This window comes from Oryx dammah, unplaced genomic scaffold, assembly GCF_014754425.2.
Source record: "Oryx dammah isolate SB20612 unplaced genomic scaffold, SCBI_Odam_1.1 HiC_scaffold_19, whole genome shotgun sequence".
Lineage (NCBI taxonomy): Eukaryota > Metazoa > Chordata > Mammalia > Artiodactyla > Bovidae > Oryx > Oryx dammah.
Window position 1 is genome coordinate 31321063 of NW_024070203.1, and position 17559 is coordinate 31338621.

Consider the following 17559-nt stretch of genomic DNA (forward strand, 5'->3'; position numbering starts at 1 on the left):
TGTGGGTCAACAACAGCAGAGGTTCAGTTATGCTGACAGGGTGCATGCACCCTGACATGATGTGCTGAGAATGGCTCTTCACCTGTAATCTTCCTCCCCAAACCTATACTGGCCTAAACATCAGGAGGACACAAAACAAGGGATATTCTACCAAACACCTAGCCAGTAATCCTCACAACTAGCAAGGTCATCATAAGAAAGCAGATCTATGACACTGACAGTCTGGAGCAGCCTAAGAAGACGTATCAGCTAAATGTAGGATGGTCTGTGGATGGAATCCTAGACCAGAAAAAGGACATTAGGGAAAATCTGAGGAAATCTAGTAAAGTATAAGTTAATAATAACAGTATCACTATTGGTTCAATAACCATGAGATTGCATGATAATAATATGATATTAAAAATAGCCTGAAACTTATATAAACTTATATAATATTGTAAATCAACTATAGTTCAATTAAAAAAAAATAGAGGAAGCTGTGTATGGGATATGTAGGACCTCTCTTTGCAAATCTAAAACTATTTTAAAATAAAAACTGTATTAAAATCAATTTTAAGAAAAGCAAAGCTAAGTGCACGCTTGTAAACTCCAATTACAGAGAATATTATTGCAGAGAAGGATCAAGTACAACAGAAGTAGTTCCATAACCTGGTGACTCAAAGCAATTATTTTAATAATCTGGTTACAATACCTTCTCTACTAAGAATCACGATGTTAGTAACTTCTCGGATTCCTAACCTTAAAATGTATAATCACAAAAAAGTTGGATTAGGCTGTGCAAAAAAAGCATCTGACAAGATCCAACACTCTTTCATGATAAAGATATTCAACAAACTAGGAATAGAAGGGAACTTCTTCAACCTGACATAGGACATATATGAAAAATCTACAACCAACATCAGACTCAATGGTGAAAGATCAAAGTTCCCCCTAAGATCAGGAACAAAGTGAAAATACCTTTTCTTGCTACTTCCTTTTAACTGTTGTACTGGAAACTGCGCCCAGAGCAATTAAGTAAAAATAAGAAACAAATGACAAATATACTAGAAAGGAAGAAGTAAAACTATTCTTCAGACTAGTTACAATAGTTGTTATTAAAAGAAAGACAGTAACATGTGTTAGGGAGGGTGTGGAGACATCACAGTCCTGATACAGGAATATGAAATGGTACGTCTCTGGTGGCTCCTCAGAGAGTTAAACACAGAATTAGCATATAGCCCAGCAATACTACTCCTGGGGATATGCCCAAGAAAAATGAAAATATCTGTTCCCAAATACTTCTAGAAATGTTCACAGAGCATCATTCAACACAGCCCGAAGTGGAAACAACCCAAATGTAAATCAGCTGATGAGTGGGTAAACACAAATGTGATATATCTATACACTGGAATATTATTCAGCCATAAGGACAGAAGGCTCCAACATGGACAAACTTTGAAAACATGATGCTGAGTGAAAGACACCAGGCACAGAAGTCCACACACGGTTAGGACTCCATTTACACGAAATGTCCAGGATGGGTGGAGACGTAAAGACGGAAAGCAGGGCTGTGGTTGCCAGGGGCCGGGGGTGGGGGAGGCTCATAAGAGGCACTGATAATGGGCACAGGATATGCTGGAACCAAACAGAAGTGGTGGCTGCATGACACTGTGATGAACTAAGTATCATTGAGCTGTATGCTTTAAAATGGTTAGTTTTATGTGAATTTCACCTCAATCCGAAAAAATTTTAAGAAAAGGTGACATGGACACACAGAATCCATGTGTTCTAACAGGCATTCAGGGAACCGGTCCCACAATGTACAATTCCTCCCCAGGCAGTGATGGAAACAGCCCCTCCTCGTGTAAACTTCCAGGCGGCCTGAGAGCCCCTGAGAGGGGCTTCACTGCCACACCTCAGTCCCAGGTTTGGTCTCTGCTCCACTTTTCATCGACCTGCCCCCACCCCAGAACAGAGCACCAACTCTTCCTTAGGAAGCACCTGGAAGAAATTCCAAGTTTAAACATAAACAGACTCTGGCAGACTGTCCCCATGTTGGATGACACTAGATACCAAATATGCTGTAGCCCTGGTACAAAGCATGTCACTGTAGGAATCTCATTCTGGCCTTTTCTGAAGAGAAGATGACGCATTAGAGTGAAAACAGGAATTACTTGCTTATGAAAGATTTAAAGATAAAATTTTCCAGTGTCTTTGCTGTCACTGCAGTTTTCTACTTTTCTGCAGCTCCCAGAAAAACAGGCCTTCGAAGAACGTCTATGGTCTCCAACACACCGGGGTCCTACTGCTGCTTCTCTGGGCGTAGACTCATGGTGCAGAGCCTCCTAGGCCACTCCCAGTTTTCCAGTTCAGTTCAGTCGCTCAGTCGTGTCCGACTCTTTGCGACCCCATGAATCGCAGCACGCCAGGCCTCCCTGTCCATCACCAACTCCCGGAGTTCACCCAGACTCATGTGCATCGAGTCGGTGATGCCATCCAGCCATCTCATCCTCTGTCGTCCCCTTCTCCTCCTGCCCCCAGTCCCTCCCAGCATCAGGGTCTTTTCCAATGAGTCAGCTCTTCACATGAGGTGGCCAAAGTAGAGTTTCAGCCTCAGCATCAGTCCTTCCAATAAACACCAGTTTTCCAAGAGGCTGTGTAAGTGGTGTGATGGTCTTGGTCTTTAAGTCCTATTCAGCTCTTTCTGACCGCAGGGACTGTAGTCCGCCAGGCTCCTCTGTCCATGGAGTTTTCCACAAGAACACTGGAGTGGCTGCCGTTCCCTTCTCCAGGGGTCTTCCCTGGAGTATGGCCCAGGGGTCAAGCCCACAGCTCCTGCATCCCCTGCTCTGGCAGGCAGATTCTTTGCTGCTGCGCCACCAGGGAAGCCCCTGGTGTAAGTGGCGAGACGTCAGGACATGTGGCTCTTCTCTTTCCACTCCCCTACGTGTAGCTGGCCTGGTCCTCTCTGCTCCCTCTGTGTTCAGAATCCACCATGGGGAGAGGAAAGACAGGCCAGGACATAGCCAGAGACCCCACAGAGCAGTGGGCTGACAGTAAGGGCTACTCTAAACCCGGAGACTGGCCCAGCCAGCTGCCCCTGCATGATTCAGACCTCTCTTTCATTCAAGTCATGGGTTCCTTCCTCCTAAGTTTCATTAAAATGTTGTTTTCATCCCTTCATCTTCTACCTGTGGGGGCTTCCTTCTATCTTGATTTCTTAACTTAGCTCTGTATTAATTGTAACAAATCCCTTAAAACCTTCAGTCATTTGCAACAGGATTATTATTTTTTTTTCCTCTTGATGAACACCCTGGGCCCAGAGCAGCTCTTACTCCTTCCTTGCTTCCTCCCTAGAAGCCCCCCTGCCTGCTGCTTTATACTGAATAACCCCCCTGCAGGGGCCCTGAGTCTTTCCTGAAGCACAGTATCCCTGGCAATTCAGAAAACCACCCACCCTAAGCCTCCTCATAGGTCTCTTTAGAGGAATAACGGCTCCGTGCTCCGCTGTGCCCAACAGCTTGGTTCATCCTGCCTGAAGACGGCGACACAGCCAGCCATGCACTGCCCCCTCAGCTCCTCACCCACGGCTGTTTCTCCCATCCCCACAGGCTGCCTTCGTGGTCCTGTACCAAAACCAATGAATCAGTCCTTGACCTCAGATGGTTAAACGGGGGCAGTGAAATTCAAAAACAACATGCATGGGCTGATTTTGAAAGTACTGACAAGCGCCAGTACACAACACCTGGCCATTATCCTCACTATACAACAAGCACTGTCTAGATGCCCTTGTATCCATCCCTCTCTCTTTTTATCCATCCCTCTCTCTTTTTATATCTGTGCAAATAAACATGAAGGTTCAGAATATTTTCATCACTGCCAGGCCAACTGATCCAGAAGAGACCAGGGGTCCTTGTTCACAGTGTCTCTCTCTTCCCAAGAATGGTTTTGGAGGATACGTTTGCTGCAGTTTTCTGTGGCGCACATGGCGCTCATCAGGCTCAAGCTAATTAGAACTTCAGGGCCAAGAAATGAGCACAATGAGGGCAAGCCTCCCAAGACTGCCAGCTGGCTGCCCCAAGTGCTCTGGGTCCAACAGCAGCTGGGAGGCGAGGCGGAACAGGTCCACGTGACAGAGGCGAACGGGGGAGAGGGGGCGGCAAGCGTAGCAGCCCAGCTGGAGTGGGAGGTCAAGTGCGGTCTCTCTGATCTCGGCCCTCTGTGCGTCTGGCTGCAGAGGCATGTGGGGCTGAGTGTCCGCATCTGCTCCCCTCTCCCCAGGCCCCCACCCCGACGCTGCCGGCTGGCACCTTGTCTCCCACGGCTCCACTCAGCGCTGTCCTCTAACAGCGCACATTCCAGAGTGCTGTCTGGCTCACAGGAAAGTTCTAGCGTGACCACAACCCAGCTCCAGATCAAGCTGCAGGCACGAGAGGGTGGGGGTGCAGACCATCAGAGGTCTCCAGCCTCTTTAAGGGACAGAAGTTTCCAGAGAAAGGAGGTCAGGAACAGGCAGAAAATTCCATGCCTTTTATATAGGGCCACCTTGAAACCATTCTTGATCTTGATGGATAACAGGTGCTGGAAAATCACCAAGGTCAGACTAAGAAGCAAACTCTGAACTATGGATACACGCACCACAGTCGTCTGGCTATGAACCTGGAAAATTACTCTTGCTGTCTTCATCAGGTTATGAACATTTTATTTTCCTAAATATCTGTACTCATATCACTAGGCTGTTGCCATTCCTTTTGATTTTTTCCTTCAAGTGTATCACTGGTTTAATATATAAAAAAAGAACGAGGGAACTTTCATTGCTATTTCATATTATCAATAAACTTATTAAGGATACATATACACATTCAAGGTACATGTATGCTGTAACTATAAACAGGATCAATGATATAGGTTGGTATTACACAGCTTAAAGAACATGAACATACTGCTTTCAAATTATCCATAGCTCTGATTCTACTCTGAAACATTTAAAATTGCAACCGGCTACCTGTAATCTGACACTAGACCAACAAAATGATAAAAGCTTCAAAAGGAGATAAAGGGTAGGAAAATGGATCCATTTTGTGCCATCTAGAAGAGGAGAAATGAAACTCACACAAACCATCATAAATGCCAAAAGAGATACATCTAACTGAAAAAATATTTAGGGATATATAAATATAGATATAGTAGGCATAGTATGTGTACCAGGAGGCAATAATAAATATTCCTACACATAATCCTTACCCGCAAGGAGGTGACAACCTTCCAGTAAAGAATGACACTTCTGTAACTAACTTCAATACAAAGGACTACAGCTGTCATAAAGCAAATAGTGTTAAGAGTGTATGCTTGGCACCAGGCATTTTATAAATCTTATCTCACTGAATCTTCAAAACAATTATACAAGACTGACAACGACGTTACTAACTGCATGCGGCTGTTAAGAAAAAAATGAAGAGAGTTAAGATTATCTATCTACCTATCTTTAACCAAGAAAATATAGCTAGTAGGTTAGCAAAGCTCAGATTCAAAGCCACGCCTGCCTACTTTCAAAATTTGCTTTTATATTTTCATTCTAATGCACTGATAAAGAGACTATTTCCATGGCTAAAACCAGGAGAGACTTGGCAGGGCAAATGGCATACAACCATAGTGAAGTCTGCATAGGCCTCAACAGACTGAGAAAATGAGCTGAGGATGAGCTACTGTGAAAACACCACAGCATTAAATAACCATTTTGGTTTTTCTGCCTCAAGACAATTAAAGAGAGCTTGCAGGGAAATTAAGAAAGAAAAAGAAATAAGATACATCCAGATTGAAAATGAAGAAGTAAAACTATCTTTATTCAAAGACTACATGATTTTATGTATGAAAAATCCTAAGGAAACCACTAAAAAACTATGATAGCTAACAAGCAAATTCAAAAAGACTTCAGAGTATAGGCCAATATATAAAAATCACCTTCATATCTACATATTAGCAATAAACAATCTGAAATTAAGGAAACAACTGTATTTATAATAGTATAAAAACAGACAATACTCAGGTATAAATTTAACAGCTGAAAACTATAAAGCACTGCTGAAAGAAATGAAAGATCTAATTGAAAGACATCCCATGTTTATGGATCCAAAGACTAAATACTGATAAGATAGCAATTTTCTTCAAATTGACATACATATTCAACACACTCTCTATTAAAAACCGTTGATTTACTGCAAAATAAATAACAATTAACAAGCTGATTCTAAAACTCATATGTAAATATAAAAGACTCAGAATTCTGAACATAATCTTGGAAAAATACAGTTAGAGGGCTTATATTTCCTGATTTTGAAACAATATAAACATAGAGTAACTCAAATCACTGCAGTGCTAGCATAGAGACATGGAGACAGAGCAAAGGGGGAGAAATGAGAGTTTAGAAGTAAACACTTACATGTACAGTCAACTGATTTCTGACAAAGGTGCCAAGAAAATTCCATAGACAAAGAGTAGTCATGTTATCATGACTGTGAGGCTGGACCACACCATAAACAAAAATCATTCAATGGATCACAGACCTAAATGGAAGAGTAAACCTATTAAAACTGAGAAGAAAATACAGAAGTAAACCTTCATAACCCTGGATTAGGCAACGGTTCCTTAGATGCAACACCAAAAGCACAAGCAACCAAACAAACAAGCAAAAAGATAAATTGGACATCACCAAAATTATAAACTTCTGTTTCAAAGAAAGCTATAAAAAAAAGTGGGGGAAAAATCCCACCAGATAATGGCAGAAAATATTTGCAAATCATATATATGAGACTTATATACAGAATAAAGAACTCTTATAATTCAACAAAAAAGGACAAATAACCCAATTAAGAAAGTAGGCAAAGGATTTAAACTAGCATTTCTCCAAAGAAGTATACAAATGAGCAAGATACATGAAAAGATGCTCAACATTGTTACTCCTTAGGGAAACCTAGGTCAAAGCCGCAATGAGATACAGCTTCATACCCACTAGGATGGCTGGAGGAAAAACCCGCAATGAGATAAGGCTCCGTAACATTAGGATGACTAGTAGAAAAAAAGACCATCACAAGCGTTGAGCACGACGTGGAGGGACTAGAGCCCTCACACAGCACTGGTGGGAATGTAAAATGCTGCAGTTTCTTTCAGCTCAGTTCAGTCGCTCAGTCATGTCCGACTCTGCAACCCCATGAATCGCAGCATGCCAGGCCTCCCTGTCCATCATCAATTCCGAGTCCACCCAAACCCATGTGCATTGTGTCAGTGATGCCATTCAACCATCTCATAATCTGTCGTCCCCTTTTCCTCCTGCCCCTAATCTTTCCCAGCATCAGGGTCTTTTCAAATGAGTCAGCTCTCTGCATCAGGTGGCCAAAGTACTGGAGTTTCAGCCTCAGCATCAGTCCTTCCAATGAACACCCAGGACTGATCTCGTTTAGAATGCACTGGTTGGATCTCCTTGCACTCCAAGGGACTCTCAAGAGTCTTCTCCAACACCACAGTTCAAAAGCATCAATTCTTCAGCACTCAGCTTTCTTCACAGTCCAACTCTCACATCCATACATGACCACAGGAAAAACCATAGTCACCTTGACTAGATGGACCTTTGTTGGCAAAGTAATGTCTCTGCTTTTTAATATGCTATCTAGGTTGGTCATAACTTTCCTTCCAAGGAGTAAGCGTCTTTTAACTTCATGGCTGCAGTCACCATCTGCAGTGATTTTGGAGCCCAAAAAAATAAAGTCTGACACTGTTTCCACTGTTTCCCCATCTATTTCCCATGAAGTGATAGGACTGGATGCCATGATCTTCGTTTTCTGAATGTTGAGCTTTAAGCCAACTTTTTCACTCTCCTCTTTCACTTTCATCAAGAGGCTCTTTAGTTCCTCTTCACTTTCTGTCCATAAGGGTGGTGTCATCTGCGTATCTGAGGTTATTGATATTTCTCCCGGCAATCTTGATTCCAGCTTGTGCTTCTGCCAGCCCCACGTTTCTCATGATGTATTCTGCATAGAAGTTAAATAAGCAGAGTGGCAATATACAGCCTTGACGTACTCCTTTTCCTATTTGGAACCAGTCTGTTGTTCCATGTCCAGTTCTAACTGTTGCTTCCTGACCTGCATATAGGTTTCTCAAGAAGCAGGTCAGGTGGTCTGGTATTCCCATCTCTTTCAGAATTTCCCACAGTTTATTGTGATCCACACAGTCAAAGGCTTTGGCATAGTCAATAAAGCAGAAATAGATTTTTTCTATGTTACTGACTGTGCCAAAGCAGTTTCTTTGGAAAACACTAATTCCTCAGAGAATTTAAAAAAGAGTTACCATATGACCCAGATATTCCACTCCGAGATATATACTGAAAAATTATGTCCACAGAAAAACCTTGGATTAAAATGTTCATAGCAGCACTATTACAAAACAGACAAATCCATAGAGACAAAAGTAGATTAATGGTTGCCATGGCTGGGAGAAGGGAAGTTAGCAGCCAACTGGTATGGAGTTTTTTTTTGAGGCAATAAAAATGTTGTAATACTAGAATATGGCCATGACTGACCAACTCTGCAAATATAAAGTATTGAACTGTACACTGTAAAAGGGTGAATTTTTACAGCATGTGAATTATATAAAAAAGAGGAGATAGAAGTAAGGTAGTTCCAACGCTGACACCTCTTCGTGTGCACTAAGAACAGCCAGACCTAGAGCTGTAATTCCAGGGATGCGATGCTGTTTTTACCCTTCACAGTACTCCAGAATGTGAACAGAAGGAAGGGCAGAGAACATAATAGGTCTGGATGTCAGTTAGTAGAATCACCAGTAATAAGACAGGCTGTGAAGGAATCAGGGCTGAATGACCCTACGATATCACAAGGACCACCAAGAGCTGTTTGAGAGATCAAACAGGCAAAAGGTAGGAGCTAGGAAGCTGAGATTAGAGGCTTTATTTAAGACTCATGAACACAGAGCTAATGATTAAGAGAAGACGAATTTACTGAGAGCACAGGTAAGTAAGGAGAACCTGAAGAATGGGTTGTGACATCATTTATGAGGAGACATTAAGAAAATGATGCTCTGCTCATCTATCTTTGCATCACAATAAAAATACTCAAACCACTGAAGACGAGTGATTCCAATTTTTCTACAATATCAAGAATAAAGTACAAGTAACAGTAACAACCTATGAACATGTGTTGCTGCACAGGTCGATTGATACAATCACTGCACAGACTGGTGGAGTGTGGGGGACACGGAAGAGCACGTGGGGTGGCCTATGTGTCCTGGTGAGGAGGAGCGGTCGTCCTCCCTTTGCACTCTTTCCCTGCGGACATGCATGATTTGCTATTCTGGAGGAACTCCACGCCACTCTGTCTTAATACACACAAGAAGAAAGAAAAACGGTACCCATCTTGGGAGCAAGAAACAGAATGCCTGCACTGTAGTTCTCTTGTGCCATTGAATGCTGAGCATTCTCATTCCCTTCTGCATCAATAAGACCTTGCTATCAAAACCTGTTCATGCTCCTTGCATCCCACCCTCTTCCATGCCCAAGGAGCTAGCTTCCACCGTCCTCCCACCCCCTCGGCAACTCCTGTGCGTAAGTCACCCAGGAACTTCACTTGGCGTCATCTGTCACCTTGTCAGGCATCTCTGCAGCATCAGATCAGCTGCCCTCTACCACCTGAGGCACTGCCCCATGACGCAGTCCTGCCACAACTAGCCCTTCCCCTCCAGGCTCCTCTGCTCCCGCGTCTACCCATCCCCCAGTGCTGCAGGGCCTGGAGTCTTGAAGCCAATGCTTTCCTTCCTTGGTGTCTGCCATGTCCCCAGTGTGCTCGCATCCACTGCCCTGGCTTTAGACAGTCTCTGCCTGTGATGGAACAGCTCTGAAGGTGTAAAGGGAGGAGGGCCGAGGGCATCTTGCTCTCTCTCCAGGCCTTAGGACCTCTGGAATCTGGCACCATGGACAAATGTACTCTTCAATTAGCCGCACATGAATGCACATACAAATACACAGACTGGCAAGCTGGAGGCTAAAAATCCCTCAATACTGACCTCCAAGCTAAAGTCTTCCCTGACACCCCTTCCTGGATGCCTCAAAGGAATCTCAAACTGAACAGGCCCCAGACTGAATCTGCCTGAGAAGCACTCTTTCTATTTCCTTCTGCCTTACCACTCCCAACCCTCCATCCAGTCACACACACATAAGAAGTGTCTCCATTTCCCTGCGGCATCGTGTGAGATGGGAGCCTGGTCTATACTAGGCCCGGCAGGAGCTTCCTCAGGGCCTCTCTGCTTCCACTGGGGCCGTGTTTCACGCCCTCTCATTCCCAAACCATTTCCATCCCACAGCTGATGTGTCTATTGGACAGGCACACCCGTGGCCCACACTCGCTTGCCACTCTGCCACCTCCTTCCTGTTTGGAGCTCTCGAAGGCCCCCCACACCCACGCCTCCATGGGTACTTCTCTTTCATCTCTTTTTCATCCAACATCCTCTGATCTTTCCAGTGTCACTTAAGTAGCACTGCCTCAGAACATGGCCCTTCGATCCCCAAACTAAGTTCTGTCGACCCACTGTCTCTCAGAGTATCCCATTTGTTCTTACCAAGCCCTGAGCACAACTTAAAATCATAAATGTCTTTGCTTTCAATTGGTTTATGTGGGACTCCCTCACCAGACAATGCTCCGTGAGCACAGGACAATGCCTGGTTTTGTCAACTATGTAGAACCAGAACCCAACCCAGGACCAGAGGAAGTGAAAAGAGGAAGAAATGTAAGCCAAGAGACTTAAGTAAGGGTCAAAAGATGAAAAGAGAATAAAACATCAAAGTAGAGAGAAAGGAAAATGTTTTTCTTTCCTGAGTTCAGTTCAATGAATTTCCATGAAACTAAAATGCAACTTATGGAGAAGGAAATGGCAACCCACTCCAGCATTCTTGCCTGGAGAATCCCATGGACAGAGGAACCTGGGGGGCTACTGTCCCTGAGGTCACAGAGAGTTGGACATGACTGAGCAAAACACAACATTAGTTCAGTTCAGTCACTCATTGTGTCTGACTCTTTGTGACTCCACGGACTGCAGTACGCCAGGCTTCCCTGTCCATCACCAACTCCCAGAGCTTGCTCAAACTCATGTCCATCGAGTCAGTGATGCCATCCAACCATCTCATCCTCTGTCATCCCCTTCTCCTCCTGCCCTCAATGTTTCCCAGTATCAGGGTCTTTTCCAGTGAGTCAGTTATTCCCATGAGGTGGCCAAAGTATTGGAGATTCAGCTTCAGCATCAGTCCTTCCAATGAATATTCAGGACTGACTTCCTTTAAGATTGACTGTTTTGATCTCCTTAGACTCTGAAGAGTCTTCTCCAACACCACAGTTCAAAAGTATCAATTCTTCTGCACTCAGCTTTCTTTACGGTCCAACTCTTACACCCATATGTGACTACTGGAAAAATCATAGCTTTGACTAGATGGACTTTTGTTAGCAGAGTACTGTCTCTGCTTTTTAATATGCTGTCTAAGTTGGTCACAGCTTTTCTCCAAGGAGCATCTTTTAATTTCATGGCTGCAGTCACCATCTGCAGTGATTTTTGGAGCCCCCAGAAAGAAAGTCTGTCACTGTTTCCATTGTTTCCCCATCTATTCGCCATGAAGTGATGGGACTGGATGCCATGATCTTCATTTTTTGAATGCTGAGTTTTAAGCCAGCTTTTTTACTCTCCTCTTTCACTTTCAAATCAAGAGGCTCTTTAGTTCTTCTTCACTTTCTGCCATAAGGGTGGTATCATCTGCATATCTGAGGTTACTGATATTTCTCCCGGCAATCTTGATTCCAGTTTGTGCTTCATCCACTCCAGCATTTCACGTGATATACTCTGCAAGTTAAACAAGCAGGGTGACAATATACAGCCTTGATGTACTCCTTCCCCAGTTTGGAACCAGTGTGTTGTTCTGTGTCTGGTTCTAACTGTTGCTTCTTGACCTGCATACAGATTTCTCAGGAGGCAGGTCAGGTGGTCTGTATTCCCATCTCTTTAAGAATTTTCCACAGTTTGTTGTGATCCACTCAGTCAAAGGCTTTGACGTAGTCAATAAAGCAAAAGTAGATGTTTTTCTGGAACCCTCTTGGCTTTTTCGATGATCCAACAGATGTTGGCAATTTGATCTCTGGTTCCTCTGCCTTTTCTAAATCCAGTTTGAACAGCTGGAAGTTCATGGTTCCCATACTGTTGAAGGCTGGCTTGGAGAATTTTAAGCATTATTTTGCTAGCATGTGAGATGAGTGCAATTGTGCGGTAGTTTGAGCATTCTTTGGCATTGCCTTTCTTTGGGATTGGAATGAAAACTGACCTTTTCCAGTCCTGTGGCCACTGCTGAGTTTTCCTAATTTGCTGGCATATTGAGTACAGCACCTTCACAGCATCATCTTTTAGGATTTGAAAGAGCACAACAGGAATTTCATCACCTCCACTAGCTTTGTTCATAGTGATGCTTCCTAAGACTCACTTGACTTCACATTCTAGGATGTCTGGCTCTAGGTGAGTGATCACACCATCATGGTTACCTGGGTCATGATGCTCTTTTTTGTACAGATCTTTTGTGTACTCCTGCCACCTCTTCTTAGTATCTTCTGCTTCTATTAGGTCCATACCATTTCTGTCCTTTATTGTGCCCACTTTTGCATGAAATGTTCCCTTGGTATCTCCAATTTTCTTGAAGAGATCTCTCGTCTTTCCCATTTTATTGTTTTCCTCTATTTCTTTGCATTGATCAGTGAGGAAGGCTTTCTTATCTCTTGCTATTCTTTGGAACTCTGCATTCAAATGGGTATATCTTTCCTTTTCTCTTTTGCCTTTAGCTTCCCTTCTTTTCTCAGCTATTTGTAAGGCCTCATCAAACAACCATTTTGCCTTTTTCCATTTCTGTTTTTTGGGGGATGGTCTTGATCCCTGCCTCCTGTACAGTGTAACAAACCTCAGTCCATAGTTCTTGGGGCACTCTATCAGATCTAATCCCCTGAAACAGTTAAATATGAAGGGTCTGTCCCTCCAGGCTTTCTTCCAAATGCAAGACCATTGAGCAAGTTCTATGAATTCAATGCCCTCACAAAAGACTAATTCTCCCACAATAAATGTTTCTGCAGTGACAGGCTAGAAACAATGTGTGTCTCTGAGGGATAAAATTATCTGTCCCTAAGTTAAGCATCTCAAGGAAAAAGGAAGTGATGGTTTCAAAAAAAGGGAGGAAGAAAGTCAATCACTACGGACAGGGCGTAGAGTGGTCTAGACGCCACTCTGCCAGGAGGGGGTTGTGGCAGGCAGCCCACTTCTGCACTCTCTGCTGCAGTTCCCTCCCGTAGCAACTAGTGCTCCCCGGGGCTAAAAAGCCTGTGGTCTGATTAGCCATACGTTCACCTAGCATTCATCCAACATGCAGCGGGTCCAGGTAGAGCTGTGTTCTGGCTCTGAACAGACTTCCTGCTTACTGTTTAGGGAGTGCTTTGGGTCTGTCTTCTGTTACTTTTGATTGAATGATTTATAAAACTCAAGTTCATGTGGCTTACTCTGATATATAACACTTTGAGAAACCAAGTAGAAATGGTTTTTTTTGATAGCGTGAGTTAAAAGAAGTCATTCAGAAGAACAATGGACAGCAGACTTACATATGACATTTCTGAAATCTAACGTAAACTTTCGCTAATGTTTCACAGCTCAGAGGACAAATCTATCTGACCCTCTTCAGGACTGGCAGGCCTCAAATAAATTTCTCTTAATTTCAAAGGTGACAAAAATTGGGCTGTATGCCATCAGAAGCTAAGTTGTGACTGATCTCATAAAAGTGACATGGCTAGAGTGCTGGGAGCAGACAGACAAAATGCAGTCAAGGTGCCAAGTTAGACACAGAGTCATCATGGTGTTTCCTCAGGGGGGCATCTGACCTGGTTGGGCAGGAGGGGAGAATCACTGTAGCAAGAGTCCCAGAAAACAGACTTGCTTCTGTTTATGCCCAGGCACAGGCCTCAATTTACTCTGACATGGCAATTTCTGGCTCTATGGAAACACGTGGTGCTCAGAGAAGACTTCAGTTCACTGCTGGAGCAGAGGTGCTGGGGAAAAGCAGGTAAGCTAACTCAGGGGAGTGGCCTTCACTGTTCAGTCTCCCTGCTATGTCCTCCATGCTCGGGCCTCTGGACAAGACTGACTCCATGCGCTGTACGGCTGCCTGAAGTTACCGGCAGAAATCGCTGATAGAAAAGAGCATTCCAGGCAACGCGCCTAAGTCTTCTGAGGGTGTCTCCCCTCGTATCATGTTGCACATGCAAGTATGAAGATCTACACCAGGACACATGCTGCTGAGTGACTCTCAAGGACATGCCTTATACACACCAGCAGAGAATTAGTAGAGGGCTAAGGGTCTTATTCCTTCTATATTAATTGGATTTGTAAACTGGAGAACCTGATCATTATTACAGCAAATAAATCTAGAAAAAACTAATAATGGATTATACAGTAAGACCTTTCTGTACCCCAAATACATCACAGAAGGCTTGTCTCCCAACCCAGGCCAAACGCTACGACTTCCGTCCAGAAGGACCACTCTTCCTCAGGGTGCACAGTCTACTCAGGTCCCATGCTGGCTTTCCAGGGTGACTGGCCCCTGGTCATCTAGCATCTAAACAGAGACTGCTTCCAAGTTAATATTCTTCTCTTTCTTTCAGGTCCAGTATTCTCTACAACCCTGTCATGTGGGGATTCTATATCTCATGATGGTTTTCTTTCATCCACGTATAACTGTCAGCAAGTCAATCTCTGAGGCCCAGTGTTCTCATCTGTGAAATGGGTTACCGTCCTCCAGCCTCTGTTTACAATCTCACATGTGCTACAAGAAGTCTCCATGCCCACTGATACCTATTCATTACATCTGATTAACTTGGTGTTGCTTTCTTATTTCTGAGCTTTACGCCTGCCCTGTCTTCAATCCACTGTGAGCACAGCCTCAGTTGGTATGTGCCAGGCGTGAGCAGTGCTCTGTGGGCCTCAGGATCTCCTCCTCAGAGCCCAGCATGGTCACAGACTGCAGAAGAAGCCAAGCAACACAAAACCTTTGTCTGATCTGTAACTGTCTCAGGTAATTCTGTTTAGAAGGACACAATTTTAAGTCTAGCACAAAACTGGTCAACAGCTACAAGTATGTTAAAGACCTAAAGACGGATATACTGGTTTCATACATACATTTTCCAAACAGAATAAAAATAAACTTTTCTATAATTCCACAAGAAATATTCTGTAACTCTGCACCTGAAAGGACTGTGAAATTAATGGTCCTTCAAAGTAAGCTGCAGTCCACTGGAAGGCGACTGACAGGTAACAGAGTCGTGCTCCCTGCCGCTCCTTCCCAATGACATCAGAAGGCACCGTAAGGACAGGATGCCTGTGACTTATTATTTCTTCAGTATGTGTTTCTCTAACAGCAGAGGCACAAAATGATTGATTGTCAGATAAACTGGCATCTATGCTTTTAATTTCTATTCTTCTGTAAATCTGTCTTACTGCTTTGAGGCCAATTTAACATAGAAAGATAACCTCAGAAGGGTCTCACAAGGATAAAGAAAGTCTTACTCAACCATGTGTCTACAGCTATCTGAAAACACACAACCAGGAAGAGTCTAAATGTGAGTAGAAAGATGCCACTCCCAACATCTGCTGGAGTGAAGCACTGTGAATCACAGGTCTACCCTTGCTCCAACAGCTGTTGAGTTAGGCAGGGCACCAAGGCAGCCACTACCCACAGGGGGCTACCTAAAATGACTTAATTAAACTTCAGTGAAATTATAAATGTAGTTTGCTCAGCCCCAGCAGCTGTACTTCCTGCATGGTCAGTGGCTGCCGCAAGGGCAGTGAGCAGCATCCGCACCACTCACAGGACCTGTGGCAACACCGAGGCGGACTCAAAAGCCCCATCTGAGAGCCACAGACCCACCAGCTGCCATTTCTTTATCCTGGTTTCTAAGACGTAAAACTTGACAGCTATTGCCATGGTCTTTTCAACCTTGCCTTGGCTCTTTCAGAACAATACCAATCATGCTTGTATGACTTTCAGTAACATGAACTATCAAAGGTAAAAGTAAATGTGACTAACTTTTCTACTAGGTCTATTTAGATAAACTGGAGAAGGAAATGGCAACCCACTCCAGTATTCTTGCCTGGAAAATTCCATGGACAGAGAAGCCTGGCAGGCTACAGTCCACGGCGTCACAAAGAGTTGGCCACAACTGAGCGACTGAGCACATTTAGATAATTATACATGGCCAAAATTCTATGTCATACCAGGTGTTCCAAATTTTGATGTAAGAGAAAACCAACCAAAGAAACACCACCCCTGTGTGTGGCGATGAAATTGCTCTGAGAAGAGCGTCCCCTCTGTGCAGATGACTGTGGGCCCGGCATCTATGTCCGTCACTCACCGTGCTCTGAGTGGGTCTGTGCTGTCTGCCTGCTGGCCTCTGCAGGGCAGGGAGTACACTCTCTGCACCACCACTCGCACGCCCACTCCCGTCCAGGCAGCAGCTCCGTGGCTCTCGACTGCATCCAGCAGAGAATCCCTCAGGGGAGCTCGGCTGGGGACGCATGGCTCTGCTTGTTCAGAATGGAGGGTCCAGTCTGTGCCCACCGCAGTGTGACTATCACACAGAACCTGATGAGACATGCAAAAGGAACACTTGCAGCCTGACTCACGAGGGCATGCACCACACCGAATGTGGCAGCCGGCGTGGCTGTAGGACCCTCAAGGAATGACAGGGACGAATGCAGAGCCGCAGCTCAGGGCTCCCATCTGCGGGCCACCTGTGCGGCCATGGCGAGCTGAGGCGCACAGACCACCTCGGGGGTTTGAGGACATGCAGAAAGGACTCCTATTAAAATACCTCATGGTAATTTTGAAAGTTTTCTTCTATGAGGTAACAATCTCAAAGCACAAACTACAAAACAAAATGAAAGAAGGACTAGGGTTACTGTGAAGTGCCAGCACTCTGCACACTCCAGTGAGCCATAGGAGTCGCCTCAACAATCCTGGTAAACACCTTCACAAGAGGACAGCGCCTCTAGAAGACTATGTGCCCCCTGCATCCCAGCACCACTCACAGGACCTGTGCTTGCGTAACAAACATGTGACCCTCACAACCCAAGGAGGCAGGCTGCAGTCACCACTGTTACACAGGCATGCTGAGACAGGAGCCGAGGATCCTGCCCAAGACTGCCAGCAGGAAGTGGCTGAGGCAGGACCCAAACTCGGCTCTGAGGTCCACAGTCTGCACTCTCGACACTAAGCTCTCTGGCAGCTACCCTGGCGCAGATGGCAGACGTAGACACATCTCATGAATTTAACATCACACACCTGTTTGAAACTGTATGTTAAAGCAGTAATGCACTTTGGGCCATGTACTGTACATCTGTTAAATTGATTAAAGGGAGATTTCACATAATTCCCTCCAGACACATGTTCTGATAGTCAAAGGGAGGCCCTGCTTGATTCCACACATACAAAGCAGGATGAAAGTCCATTTGCTT

The 17559-nt window shown here is 44.5% G+C and overlaps 1 protein-coding gene across 1 annotated transcript in view; it reads right to left on the bottom strand.

The window, feature by feature from the left end:
• SPIDR (scaffold protein involved in DNA repair) overlaps positions 1-17559 on the bottom strand; it is a 290555-nt gene that overhangs the window by 79791 nt on the left and 193205 nt on the right. Inside the window, exon 10 of the mRNA XM_040261173.1 lies at positions 16458-16687. Coding sequence (XP_040117107.1) covers positions 16458-16687 — 230 coding nt within the window. The remainder of the gene's footprint in view (positions 1-16457; positions 16688-17559) is intronic.